We start from the raw sequence: 26,543 nt of genomic DNA on the forward strand, positions 1-26,543 counted from the left end.
GAGGGAGGGGGGAGAAGGAGTGAGAGGCGACAAGATCACGCGCGTTGCATACCACCGAAACAAAGGAGAGGAGTGTTGTATTCAAGACAGACAGAGGGCCAGAGCTAGGCTGGATCAATGAGAGGCATAGGCTTTGGTTGAGAAGAAGGAAACTTCTGATGGGAGAAGTGAGATTTTGAAGTGAGACGGAGATGGAGATGGAGATAAGCAGAGGAGTTGTCGTCATTTTCGAAGCCCGCGGAGTCCGCGGAGGGCGTATTGTAATGCTGTAATATTACCTACACGATGAAGTTTGAGAATGAGAACATTCAATTATTATATGAGTTCGCCTCTATATAGATCAATGGGATTGATAGGAAGACTGTTTTATGTCTACTATGGAGACAATCAATGGTGGTAATGAAATAGATCTACATGGTCGTCTACTGAGTACTTTCTACTACAGTATTTGATGAAACAATAATTAATACCTTGGTTCAATAGTTGAAAAATCTCAGTGGTCTTTAATTACCTAGCTATTGATTGTAATATGATAGATGATAGTAACTGAATCATGTATACGTTTGCTCCTCTCATGATCGTAGTATATGATCCAAGCCTGCTCAGAGATCAAATGCAATGATATTTCTCGATATACGTAGCGCCAGGCAACCGTCACAGCACATACCGAAACCCAGCTGCCTTCTGAGCGTCAGTCGGTCCGTGACGTCCCGTGTCTAGTCCGTGGTCCAGCTTGTAGTTCTGGCGTCGCAGGTAAATCCTGGTCACCGTTGCGAGGATAATGGCCAGCACTGCCGCGGCGAGGTTAACCAGGAATGCAGCCAGATACCGAGGCGAGGAGTAATAGAGATACGAGGTCCAGACTGGAGATCACCAGTTTAGCAAAAAAGGAGGATCTGCGTTCAGCGCAGGATTCTCAACTTACTGTTCGGAGTGTTGCAGACGGCGTTTATCAGAGCGAGGGCGGTGGCCCGCTTGATCGAGGGCTGTGAGAGGGATCCGGCTGCCCACGAGAGAACAGCAACCGTGCTTCCATAGAAGGAAGACGGCATAAGCATCATGGCAAAATCTTGGAGAAAACCTAGTTAGATCCGGTTTTCATAGAGTTCAAATAAGGCTATTGCTCACATCTTGCAGCGGTATTAAGAGTGGACACAGCAATGATGTTCGCGACAACGCAAACCACCATTGGACAGACGATGTGGAGATATCGCTCTTGTTTCTAGTCCCAGGTAAGTAAATGGGAGATACCACCATAGCTATACATATCTACATAAGAAAACACACATACCTTGTCAGAATGAAATCCGTTGATAATCATGACAATGACACAAAGCACAGGGGGGCTGAGGATCACATTGTTAGAAATCAGAAACAAGAGGGGGGTCTAGCACGTCGCTCCGGTACGCACCGCAGTAAGGCCATAAGTTTGGTTCCTGGAGTACCCCAGGGTTCCGACCACTGTTGGAAAGAAGTTGGTGACTGCAGCTGCAATATAGACCTGCAAATTTCAGCTATAGGCCCTAGGGATACAGCCCGATTAAGTCATAGGGTCTCACGTACCGCATACAAAGTTCCCATAATCATCCAGGTCTTTGGATCAGTCACTGCCATGATGAATCCTTTCCAGGCGCTAGCTTCGCTGGCATCGTCTTGCTGGCCTTGATCCTTCTTGAAGTTCCATTGAAGAAACTCTTTCTCCAGTGTAGTGAAGCCGGAAAGGGAGTGTAAGGAGTTTGGAAGCAACAATGCAATGATCAAGGCTAGACCAACGGTGGCAGCCCCTTCAACGATGAAAAGCTACCAAGCAATAAGTATGGTGGGTGGACGGCCAACCTGGCAAAATGGGCTATTGCACTCACCCATCGCCAGCCTTCCAGGCCATGCACTCCGTCTAGCTGCAGGATTCCAATGGCACACAATCCGCCGAAAGCATTTCCCAGCTGAGATCCAGAGTAGAGAATAGCGGTGCGAAGAGCATATTGCTTCCTGTTGTAAAAGAGCGAGAGGTAGAAGATAGCTCCCGGGAAGAAGACTGCTTCCACGAATCCAAGAAAGAAACGGGTTACTAGAATGCCTTCAAAATTCTGGGCTGTAGAGACACAAGCTGAGATCACGCCCCAAACTGCCATGGCGACACAGATATAGATGCCTGGCCAACGGATCTTGCCCAACATGATGTTGGAAGGAACCTGCATAAGAACTGAGGAGGGTTGGCTCAATTTCTCGCTTCAAATTTCTTCAGAGCCAGTCTCAACACTTACTGTAACCAGCAAACAAAACACTGATGCACGTCTGATACTGCACGTCAGACAGACCCAGATCCTCCGTGATGCCGGCCAGCTTCGCCGAGGCAATGTTCTGCCGGTCGAGGTAGTTCATGATGAACATGATGACCATTCCAGGCATGATCCGAGCATCCAGCTTCATGGTTGCCCGGCGGCCAACAGCACTGTACTCCGCCTCGGACAGCGCTGCCAGTGAGGCAGGCATGTCGAGAAGATCTGCGTCATCCCCAACAACCTTCCCCTTGACGGATTCCACCTCCTGCATGCTTCTTTTATCGTCGGTGGCCATGGCTACTTGGTGGCTAGCAGAGCTACTTCCAACACCGCAGATCTGTGGACAAGAAGCAGCAATTGTCAGCTCGAAGGCTCCAGACAGGGTGGCTCGCCATCGCTCTTATATACACGATACAGTCGACGATTGCTACCCCACGCGTAGCCAGCCCCCACGGACTTATACCGATGGTCAAATGTCGGGATCTCCATCCATTTCTGGAGTTTGGAGCCCCGTAACCTTTGCCGTGGGGGCGAAATCCGTGGAGAATTTTCGACTCCATAGACGCCCCTGGGGTGGACTCGGTATAGAAATCCGGGAAAAACAAAAGAGCCACCCGAACACTTACCGGCACCATATCATCCGGCTGCCCTCCCGCCCACGCAGTGTTCATCGAACCCTCCATACAGCAGCATCCCATCACTCGATCCACGACCTCCTCCTGCTCCTCCTCATCGCTCTGCACGCTTGCCATCGACGTAGCAGCCAGACACGACTCTGCTGGTGGAGAGAACAAGGAAAGTCCCTGTTTTTCAATAGCCACCTCCTTCAATAGCCGACAGGACAAGGCCCCGGGCAGACGTGGACGTGGACTGGACTGGACTGAGAGACGCGGCAGGAGCGGGGACAGGGCATTTGCGGATTTCCCTTTTCGGAAAGATTGGAGCTTACCTCAGCAGTCCCTATCTTATCACGTGCAATGATTGGTTGTCTCGTGATCGCACCAGTTCCGCCATTCTTATGTAAGCGGCACCTGCCCACGATGACCCTCAGCGTTGGCGTCAACTTCACTCTGTGGCACGGCGTGGACCGAACTACGCCAGTGGATCAAAGATGGCGTTGCTTGGCCTGGTAGAAGTCGACTCTCTTGAGGCTCTCATCATCGTTGACAATGAGCTTGATCCCATGTCGCCTGCTGCCCCAGACACCGTCCAGCTGTCCGGGGGCATGGGCACGCTGGGGATGTGTTCTCCGCACGATCTACACGATAGGGGAGAGGCAGTTAAGGAGTTGAGGATGTCAGATATCTGCTGTTCGGCGCATGGGCTATCGGTTCTTGTGGTATGTCAGATGAAGAAAGGGTAAATCGGTCTGGACTGAAGCACTGTCTATTAGACGGCCACGAAAGGGAATGTGAAACATTCTATCTTGTTCGATGCAGGGCCTGAGGAGGAGGTCTGGGCAAAGAATGTGGCCCGGTTGCGACCAGATCTGGCATCAGTGGAGCTTATTCAACTCTCGCACTGGCATCGAGACCATTCAGGCAGGTTCCGGCACATAAAACAAGCTGGAACCTCCAACTGCGAGCTAACTCGTTGATCTCGGCTTTCCAGGTGGCCTCCTCCGCGCAATACGTATGATCCAAGATGCAAAAGCTGCCCGGGGTGCTTCTCACCATCTGACCCTCGACTTGCACCCGGCCAGACCCGACTACCGCGGTTTCATGCTTGGTGAGAAAATCATCTCACTCGAAGCAGATCCATCCTTTGACGATTTGGCTGCCGCGGGGGCGACCATCGACAAGCATGATGAGGTTCACACTGTGCTTGACGGTTTTTTCCTCATTTCAGGCGAGGTCCCGCGAGTCACACCGTTTGAGAAAGGATTAAAGGGAGCAATGAGGTACAATGGCCAAGAGGACGAATGGTATTCCGACGAGGCAATTGCAGACGAAAGGTTTCTCATGTGCAATCTGAAAGGTATGGAACCCTTGTTTGAAGGGAGAGAAAGGACACAGAGCCCTAACACTTGATGGGTTTAGGAAAAGGTATTGTTATGTTCACAGGCTGCGGCCATGCCGGAGTCGTAAACTCGGCAAAGCATGCAATTGAACTAGCCAACAAGTCGATGCCGCTCCATGCGGTCGTAGGTGGCTTCCACCTGGCAACAAGTGAGCCACAGCAGGTAGATAGTACGGTTCGGGCGCTGAAAAAGCTGGACCCTGCAGTGCTCCTGCCTGGTCATTGCTCAGGTTGGAGGGTCAAATTTGCGATCGAGAGACAAATTCCCGGGACCCTGGTTCCCTGTACCGTGGGAATGAGAATCACATTCTAACCTCGTGTTCTGTTCTGACTGTGCTCTACCTTTTGCAATATGATGCTTTTTGCGGGGTTCTCCACAGTCATCACCGCGCAGATCTTCGTCGCGCCAATCAAACCTGTTGCGAGGATAGATGACTGAAAACGCTAACTGGCGCCTCGGTCGAGGCCATGGTTCACATGTCCGAGCAGGATGATAGAGACCCTTGATCCAAAAAGGACGTGATTCCCTGAACCTTAGGACCGACGATTATTGACCATAGCTGTATTGCCAAGTCCTCCAAGGAGACACCAGCCATGTCTGTCATATTATGTCTGCTACTCACGCCGGTTCTTGCATCGATTGCACTGATTCTATTGATCGTCATCGTTCGGTCCGTGAGGTGCTTTCTCTATGATCTCCAGGTGAGACGTCGTGGGGGCATCCATGCGCCCCGATTGCCTAGTGGTCCAGTAGCAGGTAGATAATACTACCATTTCTTTTCCACTAAGAGGGCTATGTACTAGTTACAATGCCATATGCTGACAATCAAAGCTTTTCAAACGCTTGCCAGTGCTGCAAAAGCACAGAGTGAGAATCGCCTGCTTGAATACTTCAATGACCTCTTCCGACATGCAACAGATGCCTCACCCAACTGTGTTGAGGTCAATTTGGCTGGCGGATGGCGTTCATTCTTCACCCGCGACCCCGAGCATGTCAAAGCGGTTCTGACAGGCAACTTTGCGAGCTATGGGAAGGGCGAGATATTCCATGAGCTCTGGAGCCCCTTCTTAGGGGACAGCATCTTCACAACCGACGGTAAGCAATGGTCAAACAGTCGGCAGCTGATCCGGCCCATGTTCATCAAAGACCGGATCAGCGACCTGGAGATATTTGAGCGCAAGACGCAGACTATGATGAGCCTCTTTGCCTCACCGGGCGAAGCCTTTGACCTCATGGACCTGTTCTATCGTATGACTCTGGACGTCACGACTGAATTTCTGCTCGGTCGTGGCATCCACAGCCTGGAGAACCCTCAAGGGGAGTTTGTACACGCCTTCGCAGAGGTGCAGCGCATCCAGATGCTCCTCACCGTACTAGGGTATGGTTCTTTTACCCCTTTTTTTTTTATCTTAGTACACAGGCCCTTTCACTCACCATGTAAGACCCATTCAAGCATTTATTCCCCGCGGGGCGTACAAGCGCGGCATCAAGACAATCGACGACTTTGTGCTTCCATTTGTGCACAGCGCCCTGGCCCTTCCTGTGGACGAGCTTGAGAAGCTGAGCAAGTCAGAAAAGTCGTTCACGTTTCTGCACGCGCTGGCCCACTTCACGCGCGACCCGAAGGTGATCCGCGACCAAGTGGTCTCGGTACTCCTGGCAGGCCGGGACACGACGGCGGCTACGCTGTCATGGGCGTTCTACGAGCTGTCGCACTATCCAGGCATCTATGCCAAGCTGCGCGCCGAGATCCTATCGACGGTAGGCCCCTCACGCGCGCCGACGTACGAAGACCTCAAGAACATGCCTTACCTACGCCACACAGTCAACGAGACGCTGCGTCTCTACCCGGCTGTGCCGTATAACATCCGTTTCGCGCTGACGGACACGACGCTGCCCCATGGAGGCGGCCCTCACGGCGACCTCCCACTGACGGTGCTGCAGGGCGACGCAGTCATCTACTCGACGTACGCGATGCAGCGGCGGGCGGACCTATACCCAGCCGTGTCAGACAAGTTCGCGGACCCGGCCGTCTTCTCGCCGGAACGCTGGGAGACCTGGACACCCAAGGCGTGGCAGTACATCCCGTTCAATGGCGGGCCGCGCATCTGCATCGGACAGAACTTTGCGCTGGCGGAGATCGCGTACACGATGGTGCGTATCCTGCAGAAGTACGAGCGACTGGAGTATGCAGGCGACTGGGAGGCACAGTTCCACAAGGCGGAGATTGTCGGGACGCCAGGGAAGGGGGTGAACGTGAGGTTTAATCCATGATCCTAATCCATCAATGACATCATCACACCGTAACATTATATACCTAAGGTAGTTATATACCTACTTACCTAGTCATATACCTGGTTACCTAGTTACTATTTATCCTACCCAGACTTGACTGATAAGTGGCATCACGCTACAATGGAAACCTTTCCCCGCAGCACGCTGCTCGAACCCGCGCAATCGCTCTGCAACGCGTTCGCCTCGTCGGCGTCGCTGCCCACGCTGCTATCGCATTTCACCTCGAACCCGCTCCCCGTCGTGCACGAGCACGGGCTCAAGGGCCTCGCCCCGTTTCTCGGACGGAGTTTCACAGGAATAGACGGGGTAGCGCGGTACTTTGAGCTGATCGGACAACTGCTCGAGATCCAAGACATCCGCTTCGACGCTCTAGACGACTGGGTGGTTGATCCGGGCTCCTTGGTGGTCATGTTACGCGGGTACGCGAGGTTCAAGTGGCGGGAGACAGGACAGACGTGGGATGAAACGGTGTGTTATCGGATCGGCCTTGCTGAGGAAATCGTGACGTCCTCCATTTCAACTGCGTCTGGTTCGTCATCACCATCTTCCTCCAAGCTTAAAGTACAGGAGTATCGCGTGTGGGCGGATACCGGGGCGGCCTATCTGGCTCGGGTGGGGAGATTGGAGGAGGTGCAGGAGAAGGAGGCCCAGACGAGGAAGGAGATCGATAGACGGAAGAGCGGGTGTGGGGATGTAATTGGGGGGGGGTTGAAGTATTACGGGGGATGCAAATAGAGATGAATTAAGTAGCATAAGAAGTGGGCATTTGCAGCACATAATTCTAATTCCAAGGACTAGTGTCAATCCAGGCGGTGTTGCCAAACTCTCCCTCTGGGGTCTGGAAAACCTTGGCCGGCGTGCTATACGGCTCGTACTCTTCATCCGTCATGATTTCGTCGAGTCCCCCCTCGATGCGGCCGGTGAGGTTGAAGCCAGGCCCGTACGCCTTGTACTCGGCGAAGAGGGTGTGGTTGTTGTAGCGGTAGACCCCGTCGTCAAGCCAGTTGATGTAGCCGGTGGAGATGATGCTGGCGTCCTCGTACGTGCGGGCGAAGATGGTCCGGTCCAGGCTGTTCCAGGGGCGGCCCAGAGCACACTGGCCGACGATCTCTGTCGCGACAGAGGCGTTGGCGGCGGTCACTCGCGAGTCGACAATGTAGATCCCGTACTTGTTCTCAAAGGTCGTGTTGTAGCCCTTCCATGCTGTGATGCCGCCGCCGCACCCGCGCAGCAGGATCTGCGACGACTGCACCCACGCAGTGCCGAACCCGTAGAAGAAGTCTGTCTGGCCTGCAATGATGCTCTCGTAGAAGTACGCATTGCCCAGTTTACCAATGTAGACCTGAAACGACTTGATGAGAAAAAGTAAAAGAAAGAAAGACAGAAACAGAAACGTACTGTATCCTGGTAAGAGTAGAAGCCGCAGTAGTAGAAGCCGCCGTTGGAGCGACTGAAGCTGATGGCCAGCGCGGGTCCAGCAGAGTAATTTGCATAGATGTTCTGCAGGTTGATGTTGTACATGCGGAAATCCTTGTTGCCAAAGGGGGTGTCGTCGGGGACGTCGAAGCCCGTGACGCCGGAGCCCGTCAGACTGGCGTCCAGGGTGGGCGAGACGGTCAGCGTGCTGGTGTATTCGTCGTCCGGGTAGTTGTCATCGCCGTCGGCCGCCGCCCAGATGAGATTGACCGTGTTCTTGGAGGCGTCGGTGAGATCGTCCGTCTGGCCCAGCAGGGTGACGGGTCCCGGGCGGGTGATGTTGACCTGCTCGGTGTAGTCACCAGTCAAGATGAGGATGACCTGCGAGCTGTTGTCGTTGGGCAGGGAGTCGATCGCCCCCTGCACGGTGGAGAAGTCGGCCTTGGGGTGCGACTTGGAGGAGACGACGATAGTCCCCTTGGGGCAGTCCTTCAACTTGGTCTGGCACGACTCGCGCGACCAACTGGACGACGAGGACCCTCTCCCCTCCAGAAGGGAAGAAGGGGAGCCCAGGGCCGCGGACCACACAAGGGCCACATGGAACAGAAAAGCAGAGAAGAGGAGGAGAAGCTTCGTCATGTTGTATCGCCGTTGAGTATGCGGCTACCGTTCTTGCATCTTTCCCTTCCACACGAGAATATGGATCCCTCTCATTTATATTTCTCCCGTAGGATCAGGGAGGGGGAATCAAAGCAATCAATTCGTGCTTCCCCTCACTCTCCCCCATCGTGATTCCGGGGTTGGAAGAATTGTGGGGAGAGAAAATTGCCGAAGATAGTACTCAATCCCATCTGGGGTATGGAGAGAAGCTTAAGCAGGTGAATTATAGGAGCAAGGGATCTGCAGGAGCAGAGATTCGCCGCCAATGACAGAGACCGAGTGTTCCTTATTCAAGATTGTCGCCGGCAAAATAGCAGACGTGCGTCGGAGAAATCGACTCCCACCTCTCAGACGACAGAGATGGGCTGCAGGCGAGGTTTTGCAACCATAGGATCCGGTGTTTGTTAAGTCAATCCATAAGTAGAGTGGTAGCTGAGTAGAGTCATAGCTTCTTCTCCGTACTCCGTCACTTGTACGGTGTCAGTTGCCAGTTGACAGTGACAATGTCACAATGGATTAGTTTATCACATGATGTCACATGCTTCATGAGTCATGTGATCATATATCACATGTCTATATCACATGATTCACATGACTAATCTATAACAATCAACCAAGTTATGTACGCACAACACTGCATAGGCTATAATCGTAGATCATGCCGTCTACTCCAGCCCATACTCTGTACTCCGGACTCGTAGAGAGCACCACTCCGGACTCGCGATGAACGACGGAACTAATCCGAACTATATTTAATTGAAACAAAGCTATTACCCGGGCTAGATCCTCCACGTCCTACCGAGGAAGCCAGTAGCTGGGGGGAACTTGAACCTGGGTAAGGTTTCCCATTCCCATCCCTGGAGATGAGGTGCAATCATTAATCTCCCGGTGAATCGAATCGGGAGCTGGCCGAGGGTGACGTAGCTGTCCTGCTACTGCTACTACTACTACATACGGAGTAGTTAGTATGGAATAGGTAGTATTACAATTTACTAGTAAGAGGGACTAGCTGGAATACAAGCACGAGCGTATTTTTCAGTGGGACCTGCGAGTGTGTGTTCCTGACATTAGGGCGAGGCTAGTTTAGCGACTTAAAAGGGGGCGGGGCTACTATTGATTATTGAGCATAGCTACAGAGCTATGAACTAACTATGCTATAGAGTAGACTGTTAACTATGTTAGGTAGCTAGGAATAGAGTACTCCGTAAACTACAAGCTAGAAGGGCAAAGCTACAAGCTACAAGCTACCAGGAAGAAAGAAAGATACTCCTCAACTAAATACCACTATTAATGACATACATACATGAGTAGAAGTGAAAAAGTGACTCTATCGACTTGGAACCCAGATATGAGTGAGAAAACAAGGTCTATAATACGTGGTAGTAAGAAAAAAAGTAACGGTGCTGCTGCCGGTCAACACAGCCCTGCATGCATGTGCCCCAAGTGATATGTCTGTTGTTGTTGTTGTGTGTGTGTGAGGATATGTATTAAGAATTGAAGGGGATTAAGAGGGAGAAAAAAAAAAGATTTGGTTTAAAAAAATTTAACAAACGCCGAATAAATCACCAAGGAAGCCACGGATTTACTCGTCGTCCTCGATCTGCTCGGCACGAGCACCCAGAGTGTACTTGGTCTTGCCGGTCGAGTCGGTCTCGAGCTCGATGGCCAGCTTGGACAGGTGGGCGATCATGTTCTCGATCTGGGTGTCGGCCTTGGAGCGGGTCTTGCGGCCAAGGTTGTCCAGAGCGGGGATGATGGTGAGCAGGTAGTACACACAGGCAATGATCACGGTGACACCGATGGAGTAGGCCCAGATGACAACGATGGTGACGATGTCGACGTGACCGTTGGTGGTGAAGTAGGCGGTATCCTTGGGGTCGGACTGGACGTAGGCACCGCCGGACAGCCAGCCAAAGGCGCAGAAGAGGGTGGCCAGCACGTCGACGACGAAGATGGCACCCACCAGCTGCCACGAGGGCCAGGTCTTGCCACCACGGGTGACGAAGATGAGCCAGTTCTCAGTCAGGGCGATCTCGAGGAACAGGATCTCCTGAGGGGAACCCCAGTTCTGGATGATACCACCGTTGGGCAGGAACATGGAGCCACGGACCACCCAGGTGGCGGCGGCGAGCAGGCAACCCAGGATGACGGAGATGACCCAGATCTTGGGCAGCTGCCACTCGACGGGGCGGGCCTCGAAGTGAGCGTTGTCGTAGGCGACGGCGATGGTGGCCAGATCAGCGAAAAGGGCAATGAAGACGATCAGGTCAGAGCGGACGGTCTCCTCGATGATGATCATGGAGGTAACGAGGTAGATCTCGAGGTGGAGACAGAGGGCGATACGGTACTGGATGTAGGCCTTCATACGCTGGAAGATCTGACGGGCCAGCTTGATGGCATCGACGATGGTGGACAGACCGGGGGCAAGGAAGACGATATCGGCGGCAGCCTGGGCAGCCTCGGTGGAACCCTCGACGGCAATACCGCAGTCAGCCTTCTTGAGAGAGGGGGCATCGTTGACACCGTCACCAGTCATGGCGGTCAAGTGACCACGCTGCTGGAGCATCTCGACGACCTGGTACTTGTGCTCGGGGAAGACTTCGGCGAAACCATCGGCCTTCTCGACGAGGTCGTGCTGGGCAGAGCCGGCGAGACCACCGTGGATGAGACGTTCGGAGTTGTAGACCTTGGTACCGAGAGCCAGCATCTTGCAGGTTTCCTTGGCGATGGCGATGGCATCACCAGTCAACATCTTGACGGAGAGACCGAGGTTCTGGGCCTCAGCGATGGTGTGGGCAGTGTCGTCACGGGGGGGGTCGAACATGGGGTACATGCCGAGCAATTGCCAGGGCTCACCCTCCTTCTGGACGGCGACACCGAGAGAACGGAAACCACGGCGAGCGAACTCACCAGCCTTGTCACGGTAGAGCTTGGCCTCCTCCTCGGAGCACTCGGACAGGTTGAGGATGGCCTTGGGGGCACCCTTGGCGCAGGTGTAGCGGACACCGTCACAGGTGCAGACGGTGGTGATGCGCTTGGAGACGGGGTCGAAGGGGGTGTACTTCTCGGTGATCCAGTTGCGGGCCAGGATCTCACGAGCCTTGGGGTAGCGGCGGAGGGTCAGGATGGTGACCTTGTCGATGGGGTCCAGGTTCTTGACGTTGTGGGACGAGGCGATGGCAGCGACGGCCATCATCCAGTTGACATCGACACCCTCGGCGACGTAGGGCTCACGGATGGACAGCTGGTTGGCAGTGAGGGTACCGGTCTTGTCGGAGCAGAGAATGTCAACACCAGCGAGGGACTCGATGGCAGTGAGCTTCTGGACGATGGCCTTCTGCTCGGCGAGGTAGGCAGCACCGACGGCCAGGGTGGTGGTGGTGACGACGGGGAGACCGACGGGGACACCGATGACCAGGAGAATCAGGGTGTAGCGCAGGAGGAAGTTCTCCGAGTTCTCGGGGGTGGCGATCTTGAGGTGACGGAAGAAACCACCGATCCAGGCAGCGAGAATCCAGAACATGACGAGAACCAGGAGGGAGGTACCAATGTTGTCCATGACAGCCTTGAAGTGACCAGAGTCCTTGGCACCCTGGACAAGGGCGGCAGTCTTTCCGACAAAGGAGTAGCGGGCGGTGGCGGTGACGATGGCGTAGGCCTTGCCACGCTTGCAACCAGTGGTGTAGTAGCAGGTGTCGCCCATGTACTTGTCAACGGCAAGAGATTCACCGGTGATGGCAGACTGGTCAACGGCGGTGAGAGAGACACCGGTGTGGGTCTCGAAGCCGTCATCCTCCTCGTCCTCCTTCTCCTTGAGGGTGTCATCGTTGGCGGTAGCAAGGAACTCCTTGTAGGCCTCGAACATCTCAGGCTTGTCGTAGTCGCAGATAAGACGAACATCGGCAGGAACGACGTGACCTTCCTCAATAATGACCTGAACAATTAGTACGATGGATGCATGCATGCAACCGCCGGAAGGGTGATTGGATTGGAGAGAGAGAAACTCACAATATCACCAGTAACGAGCTCACGAGCCAGGATCTCTTCCTCCTGACCATCACGAATAACCCAGGCCTTCATAGCGATATCACCCTTCAAGCTGGCGACGACATCGGCAGCCTGCTTCTCCTGGTACCAACCGACGACAGCGTTGAGGAGCAAGATACCAATGATGACACCGAAATCGATCCAGTCACGAAGACCGGCAGCGAGGAGAACAGCCAATTCCATAACTGCAGGGCAACCAGGTTAGCGGGACCAACCCAGGAACCCGGGAACGGGAAACCAAACGTACCATAGAGAATGGGACCACGGAAGTAACCGATGAACTGAACAAACAGGTTGGTCTTCTCGGTGACCAGCTCATTGTAACCGGTGCGCTTGCGACGGGGTTCGATATCAGCGGAACGAAGACCCTGACGGATGTCGGTCTCGAGCCACTCGTCGGGAGCAACAAAGCCCTCCTCGGTGTCGTCGCCCTTGCTGCCAAAGGGCCAGCAGCCACGGCCGCCCTTCTTGTGGCTCAAGCCTCCAGCGCTGGAGGTGGAACCACGGCGCTTGTCGCGGGCAGTCGAGATGTACCGGTTGAGAGCGGCGTACTCGTCGAGACCCGCGGCGTCGTTGACATCAGGCTGGGCGCGATGGTGGTCGCCATTTTCCACGTCGGGAGCGTAGGAGATTCTCCGCTCCGCCATTTTTGCTTCGGCTCACACAGCCTTTAGGAACCCAACGATGAGAGGCAAAGCAAAGAAAAAATGGCAGGAATGGCAAGAGTCGGATAATTCTCTTGGAAGGGAAAAGAAGAAGAGGGGATGGAAAGGGGGGGGGGATGGGAAGGTCTTTTAATATTGCTGGGTGGGTGAGTGCACGGGATGGGCTGTCTGTTGCTCCTAAGCTCTAACGGGCGACTTGCCCCGTCGTATCCGTCTTGTCTGTTCTCGGACTAGTCCACTTTTTTTTCCCTTTTTCGGGGGGGGGGAGATTTTTCGTCTTTTTTTTTTTCTCGTTTTCTCTTATTTTTTTTTTTTTTACCCCTACGGTCACTGTTGCCGGGAGCAGCCACTGACTAACCATTTTTTCCAGACGCCGTATGTAGTATGCCGGTCTCTCATTACTCAACCTTCTTTCGTGGGCGCCAAGTGGGCCGTCCCTTCCGTTTCTCGCCTAGTGCAAAGCCAATTGATTATTGCGGAAGAGAGCCAAAAGAAAAAAAAAAAATGAAAGTGAATTCGGCGCTAGACCTAATTTCCCATTATGAAAAAAAATTATTTCCTTTCGCTTCGCTAGCATTGGAGGGAATAGCCGGCATAAGCGTGCCGAGTTTCGCCTCTCCTACCTTCTCCGTGCTGGCAGTCCTCTTTACTAGGTACGAGGTACGTGCTGGCAGACTTCATCCGGGGGATCGAGCGGTCTCAGTGAAACATAGTGACCATACACATTACATAGATTACATAGATTACGCATATTACACATACCATACGCCCTCTCTATACTCTTTGTCTCACCATGCCGATAGCCAAGTAATTCCTGATTCCCTTGATTCAATTCTTGTTTCTGTGTCTGAAAATAAATAAGCAGAGCAAGTAGAGTAAAGCAAGTAGAGTAAGTAGGGTAGAGTAAGTAGAGTAAAAGTAGAGTAATAAGAAAGTAGAGCAAGTACCAGAACTAGTAAGGCAATACATGGCCCCCAGAATTGCCGCTCGCAGACGACGGTTTCTATGCGCGATTTTTCTGCTTCCTTCTGTCAATGTCGCGGCAGCCTTGAAGTGGAAGTCACTGGGAGGTACCGAGTACATCAATTGGATTCATTGTACACAATTATGATCCTCATTCATATACTTATTCATATACTTACTCATTCATAGACTATATACTTATTCATCTCATCTCTACCACTCAGTCATCAATAATACAATAGCGTCTATGTAGTAAGATTACTCTATCTCGATCCTCGCAAACACGATTCCACCTAATCAGATTGTTACCTGACTAAGACGCATGATGACATGGCGCACGTCCAGACTATCACAATTAACTCGCTAGTAGATACTTGCCTCACTCTCTAAGCACATACTCATAGTAGGACTATGGTCTGTAGGAGGGGAGATACTTACTACTCTCTAAGTACTACTACTCTCTAGGTACTACTACTACTCTCTACTACTCTCTACTACTCTCTAGTTACTCTATCTCCGTGGAGACCTACCCCTGGTTGGGGGTTCCCACCATAGCTTTTTCCAGTCTCCGTATCGCCTCACCCATGGTCGATCGACAAGTCGTGCCGCCAGTGACGAGGTGATCCTCAATTTCCCTGGCTGGTTGCCTCCACCACGTTAGTCCCGAACGAGGATTTCCCCCCCTCCCTCGTGGAGCATCAACCACGTCAAGAGCGTCATTTAATGGCCGACCGGGCCAGAAGACCTGAGAGTGGGCAGCCAATAAATGCAGAGATGGTGCGGACTGCCCGTTTCGCCTGTCGGAGAGCGACCATTTGTTTTGGGACGGCTGATCTTTGTATCTTAGTCAGTCTCAGTTATTTATTACCTTGTACTAAGCAGATATTCCGTAGAATTGCCGTAACCCGAGTCCATACGACTAACTACTAATAAGAGTCTACCTAGTACTCAGTACTAGGTGCAGAAGGGATAAAATCAGACAACTACTAGACAACTACGAGTATCATGCCACAACGATAATAGACAGTACAGAGACACCTACTCAGTCTACCTACCCGACCGACAGCAGTAACCACACCGTAAGATAATACCCCGGTCGTTCTTTTCCCCAGGATCGAGTAACATCACCTGCAGACGCAGCGCCCAGACCTGATCCGCACGGCCAGAGTTCAGTCATGACATCGGTGGTAGATTATGAGATCATTTATTTCAGGTATACTTGATGATATGATAGATATAGATATAGACATTAGATTTTATGATAGATATAGATTTTAGATATTATAGGTATTGACTACTAGGTACATCTACATAAGTACTACAGTATGGGTATTGCATTCCGTCCGTCTCCGAGTGGCTCTGGCACGACTTACCCGTTCGAGTTGGCCGGCGCTTTCCGCGGCTATACACAGTATACATATACAGTATTGGACAGGCTCCATTTAATAATAGCTTTCAGTTCGTAGTAACATGTAGTACAATAACAAGAGTAACTTACCTAGTTAGAGATCTGGGGTCGCAACGTCAGCCAAGGTCGATCATTGAGTAGACTGACTACCTGGAGTAACTCCTCCGTAGTAGACTCAACTACTACATGGTAGGTACAGTTGACTAGTTACTACATAACTAGGTAACTAATATCATCGATGTATGAGTAATATTATTTTTATTCTAGTATTCTACCTCTATAGTCTAATCTACCCCTTAACAGCTGTCGCGTGCCTTATCGCACGTTCTGGCTAGTAAGCAGCCCCAATACAATACGATACCGCCCGGAGTATGGCACTATCAGGTAGTTATCTAGGGAATAAGAAAGAATAGAATTGGATAATAATAATAGTAATGGAATTCCCTCATCCTCCTACCACTGTGGGGGATCTACTGCAGGAAAAACCCGGAGAGTGTGAGCACATACTCCGTCCGGCCAGCGACAAGTGCGGGATAGGAGGATTCGACCGACTTCACTCACCGACTCACCCCGACGGGCAGAGACTAATACCTTAAATCCAGGTACGGACTACGGACTACGGACTACCTAACGGAGTAACTACCTAGGGACGGTACCTAGTATGAGGCATATACGGTCTGGATCCGAAGGACGGCAGACAGCGGCAATAATACGGAGAGACCACGGACAGTCGGAGACACCACGGAGCACTCCAGAGGGTAATGAGCGTAGTAATACCGAACACGCAGTAGGTGCATATGCAACTGAGAAAAAAAAATATGCAGTGTCCACTGTCCACTGTCCACTGTCCATGTCTTGTCCACCCACAACCGCTTGCCACTGTCCACCTGTCCACTGCCACGCTTCTCGACGTTTTCTAGAAGCCTTGCCCCGACCGAGCCGTGGATCGCACGAGTGAGTTTTCGCGGGCCACAACCGACGTCGGCTGTCAATTGACAATAATTGACAATAATGATAATAATAATAATGATAATAATAATATATGTAATGTTTAATGAAAGTGATAAGATAATATAATATAATATGATAGACTATAGTGTTGTGGTCTTTAGATGGACATCCTCGTAAAACATCTTTCGGATTCTCTCGTCTTCCACGTCACTCCGGAGGTCCGAGGCGGGAAATGTCGGAGTTACCGGATTCGTCTATAATACGACTAATACATTCACTGTGTTTCTCCGTACCATTAGGTAGTGTCCTCCGTACCATACCTACCTAGTGTCCTCCGTACAATAGTGTCCTCCGTACCACTAGCTATTCTCACTGTACCTACAGTAGCTCAGGAAGACCCTCTGGCGTCGTCTGTGCAGGGGCGCCGGCCCACACGATCGACTGTCTCATCGTTTCATCGTGCACGGATCTGAGGGATTTTCTGGCAGTTCTCACTATCCGAATACGTCTGTACTTTACGGAGTAGACATTGATCGTGGTAGTCGAGTAATAGAGTCGTAGTAGTATTAACTACAGTACTAGAGCAGTAGTACTCTGTAATGGTGTCGAGGTAGAGTAGGTATGTAAGTATGTTAGTGTGTACTATGTAGAGTATGTACTACATAGAGTATGTAGCTGATGACGTCATTCGGCAACTCGGCCGGCACGGAAATCGGCACGCATCGGCATCTATATACTAATGACTATGTAGTAGTATGTACTATGTAGGAGTATGAGTATATACTATGCTAGATTAATTTATTCATAATATCAATGCCATCTGAGATAGGACTAACAATATACATATAGGTAATATGTATATATATAGGTATATATGTAGGTGTAATGGAGTATCCTCACAAACACACCAAGTAGTCACTAATAGCCCTATATAAGCACATACAGCCTTACAGAGTCTGGAAGAATATTCCGTTCTGATTCAGTGGTTGGAGTATATCAAGGACTGCTGAGTCACGAGTACTTATTGTATACTAGGTACTAGTTATAGGGTCGACCAGTAAGTACTCATACTACATAGTTACTATATACCTAAGTTATTAATAAACTACTAATGACTGCAATGTCCAGACTAGACATATATTCATCTTGGTAACATAGTGGACAAGTATATAATAATAGTATAGATAGGTAGTAGGTACATACCTGTAGTGAACTGTATTCACGTCATCATTCTCTTCTAGATCTATCATACTTTACTATAGTTTTTTAAACTATGTAGCCAAGACAGCAGTTCTGTAAGATAATGTAAAGTACAGTACATACTGACGCATTACGAGTGACGGCATCTTCGTCGCATTGGGAATGTTTTTTTTTTCCTTTTCTTTCTATTTCGGGGACTTGGCAGGTGGCATTCATCTCATGCCAACCGTTTGCAGTGACACAAGTCTTGACTCGGTATCACAATGCAGGGTTGGACTGATTATAGTTGGAGTGCTCGTCGAGTCCCTGCATAATGACAGTATATCTTTAGTATAGAAGAACTCTGTACTCCGTCATATTATATTAAAATAAGACCTTCCTTACATGCTGTCTGTTTCTTCTCTTCCCCCACCCCTGTTTGAGATCGAGATTCAGCCAAGCATTCCTTATGATAGGGTTCATGCAAACAGTCCTCGCCAAGAGTCGCCTTGCTGATGCTCTCAGTCCGTCACAGAGTCAAGGATAGATGCAGACCACGGAAGTAATTAGGTAGTTTTGGCTGGGGATGTGCTCTGTAAGATGGGATCAGCAATCGCCCAGCAACAGTCTTCCTTATTTAGTCGTTCCCTCATTGATGATCTGTCTATTGAAGAACTATCGGATGATTATCCAGGGGGCTTGGCTTGGCTGTGGGAATAAATAAATAGCTTATGCCAGGCACAGGAATGATCTTGGCAGGGCATAACAAACAATGGAAATGACAAATAGGGCGGTTGTGAGTTGAATCAGCTCTAGAGTATTGGTAGAGTATAGTTATATCAGTGGTACTATTACCTTATAAGCCCTAAAGTAAATAGTCTTTTATACTTGATTACTTACTAATAGTAAAGAGATATTATAAGTCTAAAGAAAGATTGATTTCAATATAGTCTACATCGTAATATATTTCTATTGAAGTGAATATTATATTCTTCACATGTCGCACAACCACCTCGGCCTTAGATATAAACTACTCTTAAGACAAAGTGTTGAATAATAGTCATCTATTCAATTGTATCCCTACTGTACTACCTATTATCCCCTATTATATACTTATATATTCTTCTGCAATACAACTATATACAACTGCTACGACACCTTTGCATTCCTATTCTCCAGCTCAAGCCATGGAACCTGGATTTAAGCCTATAGAGTATTCACTTTATGTTATTAGCATCTCTCCGTATTTGTGCCTCGGAGTGAGTCGAGCACATGCAATCTTGCTCTACAGGGATTACCTCCTGCTTGGGTGGTGACTGCGGGGATAAGCATATAAATCGAGTCAGTCATCACTATAATATAATATGCTATGCTATTTCTATTCTTAATTCTAGTACCCACCGAGTTCTGAATACTCTCAACCAACCTGTCGGTAATATGAAGCTGTCTATTCTTCTCTCCCTCACTCTCACTCTCGCCAATGCATCCCCTATTATCCGACGTGATGGCGCCGCCGTGGTCTCCGCCATCACCACGTTAGCCAACCAGTTGACAGCCCTGAACAGCACAGTAACCAGCTACGAGGGCGGACTGGCCGGCAGCCTGACAGCCGTGGAGATCCAGCTACAGGACGAGGCGGTGGTGACCGACCTCCAGGCCGCGGTGACGGTCACCCAGCAGAGCGCCAACTTCACCGAGACGGAATCCGAGGAGGTCGCGGTTGCCGTGCTCGATCTCGAGCCCAAGATCGTCTCCGTGCTGGCGAATCTCGTGGCCAAAAAGCCCGACTTTGAGACCGGCCTGTTGGGCGTCTTCTCGCTCGACGCCCTCGTCAAATCGGATCTCCAGCAGCAGAAGATTCTTGCCGCCCGACTGGGCGATGCCATCGTCGCAAAGCTCACAGCTACCTATGCCGCGGTGGCACCTTTGATCAATGATGAAATCGCGGACCAGTTTGATAGTGCCATTGCGGCGTTTAGCAGTTAGCAAGTACCTAGCAGACACTTTAGCATAGTATCTAGGTACCAGTACTAGCAGATCTCAAGCATATCAGCATGTCTGAATGAAACTTCATTATTGATCACATAATACATTGGAGAATGAAACGGCAAGAGGGCAACTTGCTAAACCTGAGCAGTCGAACGCCTCCGACATCAGAAATGGGAAAAATAGGAAATAGGAAATACAAGAGCAAATCACTCTAGATTAGTAACCTCGACTCCAAGGAAGAAGAAAAAATAAAAAAAAAAAACAAATCACTGCCGCCATGATTTGCCGCAGTTCATGCATGTACAGAACAGCGTCATCGGTTCGTCGGCACTGCGAGTCTGGGCTTCGGTGTAGGTGACCTTGCGCTGGCCACACTTGCCACACTGCAGGCTGGTGCTGATGCTGCGCTCAGCCTGAGCGACCATGGCCTTGTCCATGTTCTCCTTCTGGATCTTGAGGTCCTTCTCGCGCTGCTCCGCCGATTTGAGCTCGTCGTGAGTCATCGTCACGAACTGCTCCGCCGTGATCTCGTCCGACAGCACGCGCACGCGCAGCTTCGGGTTCGACTTGTTCTTCAGGTTCTGGTACAGGCTGCGGATCTTCGTGCGGTACTGTTCCTTGGTCTCCGGGCCGAGGGCGTTGTATGCCGCCGTCTCCACCGCGTTCGCCTTGGCCAGCACCGTCCGCGGCGCCTCCGTCGAGTATTGGCACAGCCCGTCGTACATGAGCCCGACGCAGCTGTCGCGAATCCGGTTGCCCGTCTGGTTGACGTCAACCCCGTCCGCCTTCCAGGTCCGCTTCTCCGGCGCTACAGACAGCTTGCTCGCCTTGTCGGACGGCGTGGCCGCAGGCGACGCCGTGCCGTTCGGCGTCCGTCGCGGAGACCCGCTGGACCGCTGGCTCGCCCCGGGAGACCCCGTCGCCTTTTGCTTGTTCACCTCGTTCCTCCACCGCGAAACAATCTCGCTCGATAGCCGCGCCACCTCGGGCGACTTGTGCTGCTTGAATTTGTTGACGATGATTCCAACCCGCGTCGACCGTAACAGGTCTTCCGTGGCGCTCACCCCGTTCTGCAGCTCCTTCAGCAGCGCGACAATACTCGCGGGCGGCTCATTAGACGTCGCTGCCTTGGTGAGCGCCTTGGCCTTCAGCTCGATCTCCTTGGCGTCCAAAGCCATCTTTGTAGATGCGTACTAGGACCTAAACAAACACAGCTGTGTAGCCATTAGCCAGACTGTCCGGTAACCCATTGTATAAACAACCCGCCACCAGTCAAAGCAAAGAAATAGTGGTACACTATTTCCCCATCGCTGTAAAGAGCCACAGTCTATCAAGTAATGTGTCTTAAGCGATAGCCTGGCGTGAACTGACCACACCTTCACTGCACCCCCTGCACCCCCCTTCCCAAACTATCCCCAGCCTGTCTTCTATCCGGAAAACCTAGGCAAAAAGACCATCTTGTCCGCGCAACTTACCGCAAAGGAGAAACCCCGGCGACTTCCGAGCGCAGGGCCGCAAAAAAAAAAAACGCGACAGCGAAGGCGACACAGCACACGACGAAGGCACAATCCAGCAGCAGCCAAAGACCCAAAGATACCGACGAAAAACGCACCGATAGAAGCCGGCGATAGAACGAGCGATGGAAGGTTGGGGGCGCGGGGAAGGTGGATTGGGAGAACTGCTGAGGTGAGGGGGACGTTTTTGTCAAAGTGTCGTTCGCATTTCCATCTGGTTGGATGCCAAGACTTGGATCGCTCATTTCGGCAATGTACCAGAAGACCAGCAGGAACATTCTACGAGACGAGGAAATGTGCGTGGAAGATATCATCTATATTCGAGGATAATTAAGTTGTCAAGTGCACAATTTAATGGGCGATTTTGGACCTCAGTAGGGTGTCTCAGACGAAAGTGAGGTGTCTCGGTGAGACACAGGAAAATTATATACAATCGACAATACGCAGCAACAGGTATGGAATTATGCTGATTAGACATGTCAATAGATCTATTTTTTGTATTCTGCGAAGTGAATAGGGTCTCAAGGGCTATGCATGAATATCGAGCGCAGAAAATGGTGTCATATTCAAGCCGGAAACGGTGTCGTGATAAGCAAACGGCGGGACAAGAGACAGACAACAGAAGCAGGCCATCCGGCGTCGCCTGATTCCGCCAGCTTGCGTCTAGAACGCGTTCTGTTGAACGGTCAAGGGGGAAGGACAGCGAGTGAATCCATCTCACGCTGTTGGAAACAGCCAGGCAAGTAGCTAGCTGCCCAAGGGGGGGGGGGGGGGAGGCACCGGGTATATGTGGATTGTGCCATGGATTGAAAGGGAAGAGGGAAGAAAAATGCCCCGAAGCGGGCATTACAGACCGGTCTTGCCTAGGATATCGGCCAACTGGTCGACATCTTTATCTTTCTCCTGAGCCACATTCGATTCCTCAGCCTCGATGGCCTCCTTGAGAGTCTTGTCAGCCTTGCGCTCTTCCTCCTCCTCCTCCTCTTCTTCCTCTTCTTCCTCCTCCTCTTCGCTTTCTTCCTCAAGCTCGTCGAGTTCATCGATACCCCACATTTCCTCCGGGTCGTCATCTGTACCGTGTTCCTCCTTGCGCTCGTCGAGGAGTTCGCTCAGCTCCACGATATTGCTGTCATCCTCGAAGAACCTGTTACCATTCATTTCGATCCGGCGCAGCGACGGCAGAGCGGTCTTGGCAGCGTGGAGGAGTTGCTTCACGCCCTCGGCAGAGATCTCGTTGTACTGCAGACGCAGCGTCTCGATCTTTGCGTTCTTGCCCTCGGCGAGCGCCTGAGCAACCTTGATTCCACCGCGCGCAGACAGCAGGCAATCTCCAACGCCGAGCTCTCGGAGAGACTGCCAGCCGGTCACAACAACGGCGAGAGCGGTCGATCCCATGATGGTGAAGGTGTTGTCCTGGAGGTCAAGCACCTCGAGCGCACTGGCATGGCGCAGACCATCCTTCAACAACAATGAAATACCCTCCTGTCTGATACCATTCTGGGTCATCTTCACCGAGCGGATCCCCGCCGCATGCACCTTGTAGGCCCGGGCCCAGGCAGCCATGCTGCCATTCTCCAAGCGATTGCGACCGCAGACAATGCTCTCCAACAGCGCAACCTCCTTCCCACTCTTCCGAGCCTCCTCCTTGCGCTCGCCGAGCTTGCTGAGCGCATCGGCGATCAAGGTTCCAGCCGCCGGGCCCAGACCGTTGTTGTTAAGGATCAGGTGGCGCAGGGGCACGTGGCGGGACAGGAAATCGACCAGGGGCGCCTGGGTGTTGAGACCGAACGCATTGTCGGAAAGATTGACAGTGTGGAGGGTCGAAATCTCGAGAAGGGCATTGAGGAGGAAGGAGAGGGCCTGTGGGATCTCCGACAGCAGACGTCCCGTAAAGATATCGGCAAGATCGGCGACTTCCAGCTTCTTCTGCGTCGTTAGGACCGCAGCGAGGCGTTCGCTGGCGCCAACACCGAGCGTGTTTCCTCCCAGACGAATCTCCGTGAATTCGGTGCTCTCAACGAGAGGCTTGATATGGGACTCAATGTCCTCGGCGGTGTTGAGCTTGAGGCCTTTGCCCTCGAGGGAGAACACAGTTGGAGGGGCCATGGCGGGGTATTTTCAAGGGGGCAGGGCGAGGATCTTTGGCAGGCTTGAAGAAAAAAAAAAAAAGACCAGAGAAAGGTATTGCCAAGGAGCCTGAGATATAAAATTAAGCGCCCAGCAAACGCACGTAGAACAAGGAGTCTGGAGCGAGGAACCACCGCGGAGAGAGGCAAAACAATCCAGTCTGATCCTTGCAACCAGATCGTTTTTTTGCCCCCAGCAGGCGCAAGACAAAGTACGGCAGCGCACAGTGGCCGACTGTGCATTTCTGTCGTGCTTCTGCCCTTATTAATCAACTGTGACTGAGAGGGCGACAGCGACCTTTCAGATGCCTTTGCAGTTTCTTTTTCTTTTCTACCGACCATCCCCCCTGCATTGATAAACCGTTTACATCATGTCCTGGCTTTTCGGTTCTTCCAAGAGTACGTACTACCTTCTCGATCCTCCTAGTATCCCGGGCAGTCCTCCGCGGCCAGTCTCCAGAAGACTAGATACAATTCGGCTCCAAAGCGACCGTCGTTTTCCTCTTAATATAAACCAAAAGAATAGACAGAAACCCGGCTGATCTGATGCTTCTTCTTTAGCTGCCGCAGTGCCCACTTCTGAGCTACCGGAGATTGCCAAACCCGCCGAGAAGCCCAAGGTACATTCTCTCTCTCTCTCTAAGAAGCAGCCCCGTTACAAGTTCTCTGCTGACTGCAGCCTCTTCCCTCCTGCTAGCCCTGCTGCGTCTGCAAGGACGAAAAGACCTCCCGCGACGATTGCATGCTGTTCGCCAAATCCGACGACCCGCAGGCCGAGTGCACGCCGGTGATCGAGCAATACAAGGCCTGTATGGCTTCTTACGGCTTCAAGGTCTAGCGGGAGGAAAATCCCGTTTGTTGCTGGCGTGTATCATGTACATTTGTATTTATATTGGCATACTGGAGTTCTTCTTTTTGTTTTTTCGATTGTCCCCATGGATTGGACAGTATTAGATTAAATAAACTTCTCTCTCTTTTCAAACCTTTTACGCAAGTAGTAGGGAAGTATAATATGGTACAAGAATGGGTATCAATGTTCGGGCTGACCCGAAAATGCCTCAAGTAAACTCACTCCTTCTTCTTGCGAGAGGCCTCTGCCTCAATCTCTTCATCAATGCGGCGACTCTGCGTGATCAACTTCCACAGACACCACAGGTACGCAAGTCCGAACCCGGCTGCTCCGATCAAGACGTTGAGAACCACCCATAAATCTGGCTTGCTCGCCGGGGGAGGCACAAACGCCTCGACGAGATGCCAGCCGATCATGGCCGCATAAAAGGCCATGTGGACGAGTTTGGTGAGCAGATGAGGCTCCAGCGCCACAGTGGACTGCTCCGAGGACGGCCGGCTGCGATAGGTCTCCAGGGAGGTAGGGGGAAGCGCCATCAGATATGCCCAGAGGAGGGTGATGACGAAGTAAGGAATGCGTAATTCGTCCCGCTTCAGGAGAGGGTATAATGTCCAGACCCCGAGCAAGTTGGCCCATCCAACCCAGGCGCGAGTTTCCTTGCTGAGACCGCCGTCACTTGCGAGCAGGAGCGTCATGGGCAGCAAGGGGAGGAGAACGCTCTTCTCGTGTACCTGGAAGGAGAACAAAAAGAAACCCCAGGCGGCACAGGAGAGAGCGAGAAGCAGTAGAGACGGGCGCGGGTGGCGGAAAATTACTACACTGGGAATGAAGATGGAGGCCAGTGTCGCTCCCAGGGAGACTCTTTGAAGCAATGCAGCCGGAAAGCGGTTGAGCTTGTAGAAAGTATGGATAGCGCACCATGCGTTGGCGACCTTATCTTCGAAGAGTCCACGAGCGAAGGGAAAGACCCGGTGAATGACCTGCGCCATCTGGAAGACGGGGCCGTAAACCCATGATTTTTGATTCGCAGCGAGGGGAAGCGCCTCAAGCAACGGGGGAAGCGGCATAGACGCCTGGGCCGCGTGGGCTTCCTCGCCGATGGCACCCAAAAGTAATGGCGCAAACAAGACAGCAAACGCAGCCAGGGTGACGACCGAGATGCAGATAAGGCGGAGAATACGGATGTGAGGGAAGAAGCAGACACCCAAGAGGAACGAGAACATGATCGGAGCGTAGTAGAGCGCCATCTGTTTGAACCCCAGGGCGCCGACAAAGAAGATGCACGCCCAGAGCATCCGTCCCGCAAGGATTGCATCGAGACTGGCAACAACCAAGCCTAACATGACCGTGTTATATTGGAAGTGACCGTGGTCAACGAGAATCGTCGCTGGTTGCATGAGAATGGCGACTAGGGCGATGGAGCTCGACCATGCATGGACACCTTGTGCGCGGGTATAGCGGCGAAGGAAGGTTACGATCGCAGGGATATAGATGAAATATTCAGAGACAAAGACAGTGGCCCGCATATACACCTTGAGGTCCGGATGCTCGATGCCACGGGATGAGTCGAGGGCGAACCAGGCGGGGTCAAACAGCGAACCGCTATCACAAGTTAACAATATGCGACAGACAACCTCATCGCAGATCCACAAACACTTTGCCTAGCAGCCAGCTATGGTATGCAGTCAGGGGGGGATAGTCGAGCCCCCAGTACTGTAGGTCGTATATGTACCACTTTGAGATAGGGAGGTGAATGGTGAGTTCCATCCAGTGTCTTTGCGCTTCAAAATCGCCATGCATAGGAGGAACCTGGAAGCCTGATTCAACCATCAGTATATCGATGGAGTCGCAAAGCACTTGTCTTTTATCCTTATACATACCTGAGTACCCCCAGAGACTGACAGCCCATCGGAACAGGCCGACGGCCATCAGAATGAGTGGTAAGATGAGCCATTGGGAGACACCAGCGCGGCCAGCCCAGAGGAACGACACCAAGGGGAACGCCGGAAAAGATTTCTCGTTGCCCGAGCTGAGGATCAGGCTGTTGTTCGAACCGGGAACCGAGCCGGGCAGCTTGTGCTTCTTGCGCGGACGGTGAGAGGACGGGGTGGGAGGAGCCATGGTCGATTACAGAGGACTATTCAGTTGCCTTCCATTGGCTGATGAAGCATCTGGGTT

The 26,543-nt window shown here is 51.8% G+C and overlaps 13 protein-coding genes across 13 annotated transcripts; 5 read left to right on the top strand and 8 right to left on the bottom strand.

The window, feature by feature from the left end:
- Positions 1 to 654: 654 nt before the first annotated feature.
- ASPZODRAFT_62023 (hypothetical protein) lies at positions 655 to 2,493 on the bottom strand (the record flags this gene model as incomplete). Its single annotated transcript, XM_022729039.1, has 8 exons — positions 655 to 863; positions 926 to 1,069; positions 1,129 to 1,222; positions 1,292 to 1,346; positions 1,395 to 1,501; positions 1,564 to 1,800; positions 1,863 to 2,203; positions 2,265 to 2,493. The coding sequence occupies 8 exons, from the start codon at positions 2,491 to 2,493 to the stop codon at positions 655 to 657; spliced, it is 1,416 nt and encodes a 471-aa protein (XP_022582668.1).
- A 900-nt stretch (positions 2,494 to 3,393) lies between these two features.
- ASPZODRAFT_150447 (hypothetical protein) lies at positions 3,394 to 6,576 on the top strand (the record flags this gene model as incomplete). The annotated part of the gene is made up of 6 exons (XM_022725623.1): positions 3,394 to 3,621; positions 3,676 to 3,823; positions 3,894 to 4,259; positions 4,322 to 4,578; positions 5,169 to 5,680; positions 5,745 to 6,576. 6 exons carry the CDS (start codon positions 3,394 to 3,396, stop codon positions 6,574 to 6,576), a joined length of 2,343 nt encoding a protein of 780 aa, XP_022582669.1.
- Positions 6,577 to 6,717: 141 nt separating this feature from the next.
- On the top strand, positions 6,718 to 7,332 carry ASPZODRAFT_61540 (hypothetical protein; the record flags this gene model as incomplete). The annotated part of the gene is made up of 2 exons (XM_022728992.1): positions 6,718 to 7,098; positions 7,153 to 7,332. 2 exons carry the CDS (start codon positions 6,718 to 6,720, stop codon positions 7,330 to 7,332), a joined length of 561 nt encoding a protein of 186 aa, XP_022582670.1.
- A 46-nt stretch (positions 7,333 to 7,378) lies between these two features.
- ASPZODRAFT_150448 (hypothetical protein) lies at positions 7,379 to 8,652 on the bottom strand (the record flags this gene model as incomplete). The annotated part of the gene is made up of 3 exons (XM_022725624.1): positions 7,379 to 7,939; positions 7,996 to 8,490; positions 8,602 to 8,652. The coding sequence occupies 3 exons, from the start codon at positions 8,650 to 8,652 to the stop codon at positions 7,379 to 7,381; spliced, it is 1,107 nt and encodes a 368-aa protein (XP_022582671.1).
- Positions 8,653 to 9,982: 1,330 nt separating this feature from the next.
- Positions 9,983 to 13,457, bottom strand: ASPZODRAFT_23824 (hypothetical protein). Its single transcript, XM_022727945.1, has 3 exons — positions 12,968 to 13,457; positions 12,682 to 12,905; positions 9,983 to 12,607 (listed from the first exon to the last, which is right to left on the bottom strand). Exons 1-3 carry the CDS (start codon positions 13,365 to 13,367, stop codon positions 10,256 to 10,258), a joined length of 2,976 nt encoding a protein of 991 aa, XP_022582672.1. The 5' UTR covers positions 13,368 to 13,457; the 3' UTR covers positions 9,983 to 10,255.
- Positions 13,458 to 16,219: 2,762 nt separating this feature from the next.
- Positions 16,220 to 16,839, bottom strand: ASPZODRAFT_130110 (hypothetical protein; the record flags this gene model as incomplete). The annotated part of the gene is made up of 1 exon (XM_022722428.1): positions 16,220 to 16,839. A coding segment is annotated over exon 1 (209 nt), but the record flags the coding sequence as incomplete, so codon positions are not given.
- Positions 16,840 to 19,208: 2,369 nt separating this feature from the next.
- On the top strand, positions 19,209 to 20,234 carry ASPZODRAFT_130113 (hypothetical protein). The gene has a single exon (XM_022722429.1). The coding sequence runs from the start codon at positions 19,324 to 19,326 to the stop codon at positions 19,870 to 19,872; it is 549 nt and encodes a 182-aa protein (XP_022582674.1). The 5' UTR covers positions 19,209 to 19,323; the 3' UTR covers positions 19,873 to 20,234.
- On the bottom strand, positions 20,142 to 21,053 carry ASPZODRAFT_62762 (hypothetical protein; the record flags this gene model as incomplete). Its single annotated transcript, XM_022729102.1, has 1 exon — positions 20,142 to 21,053. The coding sequence occupies one exon, from the start codon at positions 21,051 to 21,053 to the stop codon at positions 20,142 to 20,144; it is 912 nt and encodes a 303-aa protein (XP_022582675.1).
- Positions 21,054 to 21,346: 293 nt separating this feature from the next.
- ASPZODRAFT_14316 (hypothetical protein) lies at positions 21,347 to 21,667 on the bottom strand (the record flags this gene model as incomplete). The annotated part of the gene is made up of 1 exon (XM_022724902.1): positions 21,347 to 21,667. One exon carries the CDS (start codon positions 21,665 to 21,667, stop codon positions 21,347 to 21,349), a length of 321 nt encoding a protein of 106 aa, XP_022582676.1.
- A 67-nt stretch (positions 21,668 to 21,734) lies between these two features.
- ASPZODRAFT_130114 (hypothetical protein) lies at positions 21,735 to 22,155 on the top strand. Its single transcript, XM_022722430.1, has one exon. The coding sequence runs from the start codon at positions 21,924 to 21,926 to the stop codon at positions 22,134 to 22,136; it is 213 nt and encodes a 70-aa protein (XP_022582677.1). The 5' UTR covers positions 21,735 to 21,923; the 3' UTR covers positions 22,137 to 22,155.
- Positions 22,156 to 22,232: 77 nt separating this feature from the next.
- Positions 22,233 to 23,558, bottom strand: ASPZODRAFT_130115 (hypothetical protein; the record flags this gene model as incomplete). The annotated part of the gene is made up of 1 exon (XM_022722431.1): positions 22,233 to 23,558. The coding sequence occupies exon 1, from the start codon at positions 23,493 to 23,495 to the stop codon at positions 22,236 to 22,238; it is 1,260 nt and encodes a 419-aa protein (XP_022582678.1). The 5' UTR covers positions 23,496 to 23,558.
- Positions 23,559 to 23,691: 133 nt separating this feature from the next.
- On the top strand, positions 23,692 to 24,490 carry ASPZODRAFT_1535228 (hypothetical protein). The gene is made up of 3 exons (XM_022725981.1): positions 23,692 to 23,914; positions 24,077 to 24,135; positions 24,213 to 24,490. The coding sequence occupies exons 1-3, from the start codon at positions 23,887 to 23,889 to the stop codon at positions 24,351 to 24,353; spliced, it is 228 nt and encodes a 75-aa protein (XP_022582679.1). The 5' UTR covers positions 23,692 to 23,886; the 3' UTR covers positions 24,354 to 24,490.
- A 93-nt stretch (positions 24,491 to 24,583) lies between these two features.
- ASPZODRAFT_150453 (hypothetical protein) lies at positions 24,584 to 26,486 on the bottom strand (the record flags this gene model as incomplete). Its single annotated transcript, XM_022725625.1, has 3 exons — positions 24,584 to 25,967; positions 26,020 to 26,182; positions 26,246 to 26,486. 3 exons carry the CDS (start codon positions 26,484 to 26,486, stop codon positions 24,584 to 24,586), a joined length of 1,788 nt encoding a protein of 595 aa, XP_022582680.1.
- Positions 26,487 to 26,543: the final 57 nt, after the last annotated feature.

This window comes from Penicilliopsis zonata (assembly GCF_001890105.1).
Source record: "Penicilliopsis zonata CBS 506.65 unplaced genomic scaffold ASPZOscaffold_4, whole genome shotgun sequence".
NCBI classification, from domain to species: Eukaryota; Fungi; Ascomycota; class Eurotiomycetes; order Eurotiales; family Aspergillaceae; genus Penicilliopsis; species Penicilliopsis zonata.

Bases quoted from the DNA above. Each gene is read 5' to 3' on its own strand.
- ASPZODRAFT_23824 (XM_022727945.1), bottom strand. From the start codon at position 13,367: ATGGCGGAGCGGAGAATCTCCTACGCTCCCGACGTGGAAAATGGCGAC. The intron at 12,906-12,967 runs GTACGTTTGGTT...GTTGCCCTGCAG, and splicing joins CCGTGGTCCCATTCTCTATG to TTATGGAATTGGCTGTTCTC. The intron at 12,608-12,681 runs GTGAGTTTCTCT...CTAATTGTTCAG, and splicing joins AGCTCGTTACTGGTGATATT to GTCATTATTGAGGAAGGTCA.
- ASPZODRAFT_1535228 (XM_022725981.1), top strand. From the start codon at position 23,887: ATGTCCTGGCTTTTCGGTTCTTCCAAGA. The intron at 23,915-24,076 runs GTACGTACTACC...CTTCTTCTTTAG, and splicing joins GCTTTTCGGTTCTTCCAAGA to CTGCCGCAGTGCCCACTTCT. The intron at 24,136-24,212 runs GTACATTCTCTC...CCCTCCTGCTAG, and splicing joins AACCCGCCGAGAAGCCCAAG to CCCTGCTGCGTCTGCAAGGA.
- ASPZODRAFT_130113 (XM_022722429.1), top strand. From the start codon at position 19,324: ATGAAGCTGTCTATTCTTCTCTCCCTCACTCTCACTCTCGCCAATGCA.
- ASPZODRAFT_130114 (XM_022722430.1), top strand. From the start codon at position 21,924: ATGAATATCGAGCGCAGAAAATGGTGTCATATTCAAGCCGGAAACGGT.